General features: G+C 34.0%; 1 protein-coding gene across 1 annotated transcript in view; it reads right to left on the bottom strand.

The window, feature by feature from the left end:
* The window catches only part of Smp_164340 (afadin (af-6 protein), putative), a gene marked incomplete at its 5' end in the record, with an annotated part of 78,555 nt that continues 70,018 nt past the window's right edge, over positions 1-8,537 (bottom strand). The window contains 4 exons of the mRNA XM_018795298.1: positions 1-291; positions 2,564-2,658; positions 3,885-4,322; positions 5,816-5,919. Coding sequence (XP_018646961.1) covers positions 139-291; positions 2,564-2,658; positions 3,885-4,322; positions 5,816-5,919 — 790 coding nt within the window. The 3' untranslated portion in view covers positions 1-138. The remainder of the gene's footprint in view (positions 292-2,563; positions 2,659-3,884; positions 4,323-5,815; positions 5,920-8,537) is intronic.

Genomic DNA, 8,537 nt, shown 5'->3' with positions numbered 1-8,537 from the left:
GGGGAGGACAAAATAGAAGAATTAAAAATTAAAAAAAATTCTACAATTTACTAATTCTGATAAAAATCTAAATGAATTAAAATGAATCCAATGAAAATAAACAAACAAACAAACAATTTAGGAGAATGATTAATTAGATTAATGTAAATTATTAGCTGATTGTAATTCTCTTTGACGACTAGATGCTTTAATACGCTCTTTTGGTAGATCTTCACCAATTTGTTGAGCAAATAAACGCATTTTCTCTTTAAATGGTAATAATTCTGCATTAGGTGGAGGTTTTACTGTTACCTAAAATATATAGAGAGAATAAAATAGAAAGAAAATTAATTAAATTATAAGATTTGTGAAGAGGGTTCTAGAAATCACTCTTTCTATTCAGTTTAGAATCCTAGTATTTTATCTTATTTTATTTAAACACATAAATACTGGTACAATAAAGCACCAGATATATATGCGCCACACAAATCTCATTTGATTTGTGTGAGGGCTGTGATACTACCCAGGTGCCTAAACTGAAACCGATAGTTTTTTAGGGGGCCAAGTCGGAGCCTTTGACCTAAAGATCTAATCAACAAGGCAGTGGAGCATCGTAAGGAGATGCAGTCCCATGGTAGCTGGTGACCAGCGATTAGTTCATACGCCAGTTGTCTCCTCAGGATACTGGAACCCATGTGCACCATTGGTTTGGAATCAGGGTTTTCCAGCTCTCCTAGGTGAACTTTCCGTGTCCACCAACCCAGTTAAAGCACCAGACATTCGCTTTTCTTCCTCTCAATTTCGTAAACAACACCTGTGGTGTGAGAAGGCATTGAGTAGGACTTTCCTGGCAGAGGCTATATACGTGTGGCCATATGAGTTTTAAAATTATTCTGTCTTCTCGATTCATATTTCTCAATGGTTTCTACTACCACAGATATTGTAATTACATCTACCACTGTGACATTTATCATGACAACTTCATCTCATTGTGCCAATATTTTGTGGGAACTTGAAATGAAATTCATATTTGTCAGTTTCTACGTAGTTTATGATTAACACTTTGGAAATCAAACAGCATATGTAAACATGTAGATTGGACAACATTGAGAGTAAAGATTGAATATCCGGCAGCCAGAATAGGTTTTTAACTTAATTGTAAATTGGGATGGAATAATAACTTGACTATATCACCTACAAATTTTGATTCCACTGATAGCCATCATCCATCTCTGTTTATAATGTTTGTGACTTAAGGCAGTATCAAGACAATCCGCACAGGATACACATATGTCAATAACAGACTGATCAATGGCAGTCCCAAACAGCATTGGAAAAATTGAAGTAAACAATACCAAGTGAATTCCCTAATTTTGTTGGACATGTTAAATCAATGGATGTTCAGGAAATTATTAATATCAGGATATTCATGCGTTTTACTTGAACAAACATAGAAGTCCCTCGGAAGAAGTGAACTCTGTATTTCCTTCTTCTATTTGCTTAACAAAAGAATCCATTTCAAATTATATAATATCTTGGCTCTGTAATTTTCCAAACGAAAAAATCTTAGAATCTTGATACGAGCAAATATATTACTTACAAAATAGGATCTCTGTACTAAAACAAAAATAAGTAGTCAAAGGAATAGACTAAAATTTAATCATCAGCATGAGGATTTGTGGAGAGTGTAGTATTTTCATAGTTGAAATCACGAGTCGATCTAATCAAGATCAGTACTGAAAGTATTTCATTATTTATTTTGTTATGCCTGATCTGTATTTTTATATTTACAAATAGATGCCAGTAGAGGTATGTGGAGGTTGTTGAATTCCATTGTAATCATGAAATAATCTTAGTTAGACCACCACTGAATATCTGGAAACACTGGATGTCCGTTTTGTCTTAGTATGAGACTATCCAGGAGTGCAGATCCACGATTCCGTATTCGGAACTCGAACGCGGGACCCTCCGTTTTGCGCGCGAACTCTCGACCTCTAAATCACTGAGCCGGGATCCATTTGTGTTAATGTTTAACTTAACTCGACCCGTGATCTTGAGCAACCCTTCATCCAATGTCTGATGTGGATAAATGTTTCACAATTGACACGGATTGGACTCTACTGGTCACGGCTTCTCAGTAGATGAGTAGTTGTACGCACAGCGAGAATGAATTTTTCGTTGAAATAAGAAAGAAAACATTTCTCCAACAATTTTGTACAAATAATATATACGAGTTGGAAATAGTGAGAAAATTGGTAAGAAAGAAACCATAAATTAACACATCGGTTATTGGGATGGAGGTTTGTGGACATTGTTCATTATTAGTAAGACTATAAACGGACCTAAGACAGCCACTTGAAATCATAAAGCAGTGAGGAGTTTCTTTCTAGGATGAAGCAGCTATTTAGTACCTCCTAGTTTACAATGGTTGTCTAACCTATTTCCATTATTGATCCTAATAACTTAGAGATCACTTTTGCAAAACAGAAATTAACTAAACATAAAATATATTTAACTATCAGGAGTGCAAATCGAAAGGTTAAAGTGAAAGTAGACACTATTAGTTATGATTGTTCTAACTTACTGTAGGTGGCGTATTGTTTGTGGCAAGTTTTCCCTGAGAAGATGATCTTGGTACACTGTGGTTTGGGTTTGTTCTATTAGTTTGATGACTTTTATCTAAATCCCGACATTGAAAAAAAAACAGTTCATATATATAGATATACATATTATAATGAAAAAGAGTATAAATTCGATGAATAATAAAACAAGGCAACACTGATCTACATGTAAATAAGCGTTTGATTTTTCCCATTTTTGATGCTAGGGGCTGTATTTACAGTTTCTACTGATATATATATAAACTCACGTTTGCGTTTGCAGTCTCAGGCACTGAGTTCAAGCCCATTATTTAATATCAATACAGGAATGAGGTTTATCTTAGTGACAAGTCCCAAGTAGGATTGAATGCGCATCCTAAATTCAACCGCTAACCACAAACTAATTTTTACTAAAAATAGAACTTTAATGTTTATGTTAACTTGGCAACTATGAAAGAGCGGAGATTCTTCGATGGAATATTGTTCGGGATGGTAGATCCCTGAAAATCACTTATGAACCTTCTTGTTTCTTTAATTTAATTGTGGAAATGCGAATCTCATTTTCGCGGCCGAAGCGCCCACCATAGCCTTCAGTTTTTGTTTCTCATCTGGAAGGATCTTAAACGTCACTGGTCAGTTTCCTCTTTGAGCACGATACATACACAACTATATACTTTCAAAAACATAGTTACACTATAATATTGTTTTGATTTATGTTGATCAAAAGGCACACTAGACACGGGTGATGAACGCAACACTTCATCTATAAAGGACATTACATCAGCTGTGTGAGAAGCACGACAACGAACAAAGTCGATACCACGTTTATTTGATCACAAACGAACGTTGGACTAGCAGTGGAATGACATGACATATTGTTCCTCATATTATTACACATAGATATTTGTGTACAAGTACTGAACTAAGAAACCCTGGTTGCATGAATTTCTACAACTATTAAGGAATTTTTATACATATAGATATGTCGGGTTAGACCCGATTTATCACTCCACATGGAAAGGATTAATCAGTTTACACATAGCCAGAGGTCAACCAAACAAGACAGTCGGAAGGAACGCAGTGACTATGAAAGTAACAAAACCTACGAGGAAAATTCATCATCATCATCAGACCAGACCAATCTGTCACTCGCCAAATAACTTTTTAAACAAAGTCCATCTCTGTCTGATATACACACTGAGGTTGTTCATTAAGCTAATAAAAACTTTGTAATAGAACTAATCAATTTCAAGAACGAACAACTTCAAAAAAGAGCTAAAAAAAAACTATTTTAAACATTCTTACCATTTGTTTTATCATCAATTTCAAATCCAATTGGAGGACTCAATGATTTTTTATAGGATGAATTAACAGACGAAGAATTTAATGAATTTTTTGGTCCCGATGTTAATGATATGTTAGGCATTTGAGATTTATGCATAGTTCCATGTTCTATAAAACTTCCATGTGGTGTTGTTGGTGGACTATAAACCGATATAGTTTCTAAATTTTTATCAAATGATACTGATTTTTTAACTCGTATACTTTCAACAGATGAACCAGTAGTACCAGATATTATTTGTAAACGATTTAAATCACTTTCAATAATTTGTGGACCTAAACGTGATTGAATAGGATGTTGTAATGAATAAGAAATAGATTTAGATATTTCTGTTTTATTATTATGATTATCGAATCTTGGTCGACCATAACGATTTTGACTAGTTGATGTTTGAGATATATCTAAGAAATTAAAAGATCATGAAAACATTGAAAAATAAATTTTTTGATTGGTAATGTGGTGTGGTCTACTTATATCCATATAAGTAGTATATGGTGACAGTCAAACATAGAATGTATTTTGGCAGAAGATCGATAAGGAACGAACAGGAATAAAGCGCAATCGGTACGAAAATGCATGAAAAATCAAATCAGAGAAGAAGGACTGATATTTGCAGAACGGACAGTTAAGATTAAGACAATTGATTGTTATTTTGCAAAATAACTGTTGACTGTATGATTATCAGATTGTAGTGAGATAGTCTGTAATTTGTGCTTAAATACATTCGATTGTCCCCACTAGTGTTCTGTTCACTACAGTATTTGTTAATAATTTTTAAGTGGATTCACTTCATTCATTTTAATATTCTAATGTTTTAACAGTTGCATTGAATATCAGAATAGGAAGGTAATATTTTTACAGTTCATTAATAGCTCAGTGGTGCTCACTCTCATGTTTGTCCAATCTCTTAAGGTTTATCGAACATCATCAGTTAATTTACGATGTGAAGACTAGTCTAAGTGGCTCAATATTGTAAGGACTTTGTTTAAATGTTAGTTGATGGTTGGAGGTAGTCAGCATGACACACCATTTGATCCAGGTTTCGTGCTATTTGTCACTTATCATAAAAATGTATCTATAATCTTGATAGAGCCAATGAATGCCGTACAAATTATTTATTTTTGTTATTGGCTACACTATGACAAGACAAATAAACAATCTACCTATCATAAAGATTATAGGAATTTATATATAGTTTTGAGTGAATGATTGGTAGTTCAGTTCACTTTGTGACAGAAGTATATTTCCAAAGATCAATTGATGAGGAACCGCGTGAAGTCTTTCGATGACTTATATTATGAGAGGAAATATATAACTAAGTACAGGTATTTGGAACGGATGTCTGATACTATACGTGATTTAATAACTGGCTTCGTAAACATTTTACGGTTTTCGAAAGTTTTCGATTAAAGAGCTCCTAGCGAAAAACAAAAGACAGGAAATTTAAGAAATGTAATTCGAAAACTGTGCAAAGAAGACAATACTAACTGTTATGTAATGAGACACCTTGAGACTATAGAAGCTTCGGCGAAGGATTTCATAACTATTAACGAATTCGATAAAACGAGAATAAACAATGACGCAATGAAATACTTCTACAACAGCAACTTCAATAATTTAGTAATGGTATAGAATAGTGCATTTGGCTTTGAACCAAACATTTTTATGGGATGACTGAAGACACTATTAGCTTATTCACTTGAAATCGGGATTTATCTCTGTGATGTACTGATAGAAACATGAGTCACTCAACTACTGAACTATTGCACAACACTCAATCACTAGGGTCATATGTATATTACTACCAGTATAATACACTGATTCATTTATGGTTACGGTAGCAATAACTGAATTGTATATAGAACACAACAATTCCTAACACTTAAAAACTTACTATCTTCAGAACTTTGTCTAAGAGGTACTTGACTTAAATTTTGATAATTCCATGATTTTACATCATCATTAACTGTTTCTGCGTTTCTTGGTAACGATAATGAACTAGAAGGAGATTGCACCTGGAAAAAAAAATGCAGATATACATCACCGGGTTACGTCATAGATTATCGAATTTATGTGACTGAACATTTCAGATTATGAATGGCATACATCGGTTACAGATGCTGTTTGATCAGCAATTTGAGTTTATTGTATCAAGTAGATTCATAAATTATATCAGTAGGGTAATCATATCCCTTACTTTTACAGAATAACCCATGTAAATTAGTTTAAAAATTATAATATAATCTCTGTTGAATATAGTTATACTATTAGAATAAAAGTACATATCTAGTGTATAGTTATCAATTAGATGTATTCATACCATAGAACGCATCATTTATAACCCTAACTAAGGAAGAATTAAGATCATGATGAAAATTCACAAACTACCTCTTATCCATTAAAGTAAACAGGAAACTATTTGATGAAACTACACTATACATAATCTATTTAAACCATACTGAAAAAAATGATACTGATAACCAATATATGTATATAAGAATACAAAATCTTATATCATTCAAGAGGGTAATTAGGTCATATGTTAGAATACTCTATTGTATCATAAAGAATTTCTTAATGTTGCCATGTGTATATGTAAAGTTATTGAAATAATATTAAAGAATCATTGATTCTCTGTAAAAGATGATGATGTGAATTGATAATTGTACACTGATTGTTTTAACTCTACATAAAAATATCTTTAAAGATGCATATTCATAAAGTGGATTTAAAGGGTCATCAAGCTTTGAATTTTGTTTAAAAACAACTAGAAATCTGGTTAATCTTAAATGATTCTTCAGTATAACATAGTTAAATACACCAATAGCACTAATGATAATACTCATTTACCAAGAACTGGACTCCGAGATCAATATAATATTAATATAAGATCGTCCCCAAATACTCTGGTACGGTCGAGAGTGAGGAGGGCCCACCCGCCCTCTCGAAATGCCCTCTCATGGCCACTTCTCAAGAAGACCTACTCACTGCCTTCTCATGGCACCGGTGTTGTTTACAAAATTGAGAGGACAGAAAGCGAATGTCCGGAGCTTTAACCGGTTTGGTGGACATGGAAACTTCATCTAGGGGAGTTGAAAAACCCTCATTCAAAATCAATGGTGCACATGGGTTCCAGTATTTTGAGGGAATAAATGGCGTATGAACCAATCGTTAGTCACCGGCTACCATGGAACTGAATCTCCTTACGATGCTCCACTGCCTTGAGGGCCAGACCTTTAGGTCGAAGGCTCCGGGTGTGGCCCCCCAATAAAAACCACCGGCTTCGGTTTCGGCACTCGAACAGTATCATAGCCCTCACATAATTAAGTGTAATGACGATTTTTTGTGTGGCGCATATGTATCTGGTGCCCCTTTGAACCAATATTTATGTGTTCAAATAAATAAATACATGAGATCGAACTGTTGAAAGTCAAGCGTTTTATCGATTAAGAATCCATAGAATGTTACTAGTATTAACAAAAATGTTGAATATGATTTAATTTCATTACAGAGAATGCTTTTACTTAATTCGAACTAGTCTACTGATATTACTGTCAAACTTTAAACAAACCAATAATGTAAATTCACTTGGTATTGTTTGTTTAAACCTTCCCATAGACGTTTAGGACTGCGATCGATCAGTAACTTATTAGCATATGTCCATCCTGTGCGTATTGCCTTAATTCAAAAGCATTAAAAACAAAGGTAGATAGTGTTCCTGTATGTAGGTACATCCAACTGACGAGTTCTAAATAGGACGAAACGCACATCCTGGATTCCACTGCTAGCCACTATCTTTGCCTATAAACCAATAATCTCTTCAAACAGATGATATTTAAAAAACTACTGAATAATGTATCTCTCTACACGGTAATTATCAATTGAGGGAAGGGTCATTACTAAACGCTGACGCAGATTATCTTTTCAAGAGTTTTTGAATAGAAAGTAACATAAAGTTCAGTATGAAACAAATAACACTGACAAAGCATCATCTTAAAAGATACGCAGTAACCAATCAGGATAACTTTACAAACTGAAGTATATACATATAATTTTATCCTTAATAAGTAATAGTAATGATAGAAAAAAAACATACTTGATGTTTATTTTCAAACCAATGAGTACGTTCTTTAGCTCTTAGTTCTTGTCTAATCAACATTGCTCTATGTTCTTGTTCTAATTGTGATATTTTTTGATTTTGACTAAAATGAAATTATAAATTTTCGTTAAAACAAACTAAATAATGTAAACAAAGATGGATGGTGGCTAGCAGTGGAATCCAGTTTGACGCGCGTCAAGTCCTATTCGGGACTCGTCAGCTGCATGTATCTGCATCTCAGAGTTAACGTTCACTCTGGGACTCGAACCCAGTACCTTTCGCTCCAAACTCCTCCGCGTTATCCACTCGGCCACTGAGTCCTGATAGTCACTTGCTTGTGCAATGGGGTGAAGTTTAAATTCATTTAGTATTAATTATCAGAAGGGGTTTTGTGGAGATTTAGTATGTTTCATAGTTGAAAGCATGAGTCAATTGAAGCTAGACCACCATGGAAAACCTGGAAACACTGGACGGCCGTTTCTTCCTGGGTTCGAATCTCGCGAGAGCGGGTTCGTGG

This window comes from Schistosoma mansoni (genome assembly GCF_000237925.1).
Source record: "Schistosoma mansoni, WGS project CABG00000000 data, supercontig 0179, strain Puerto Rico, whole genome shotgun sequence".
In the NCBI taxonomy this organism is placed as follows: Eukaryota; Metazoa; Platyhelminthes; class Trematoda; order Strigeidida; family Schistosomatidae; genus Schistosoma; species Schistosoma mansoni.
The sequence above is the reverse complement of the archived record's forward strand: the minus strand, read 5'-3'. Positions and strand labels throughout refer to the sequence as shown.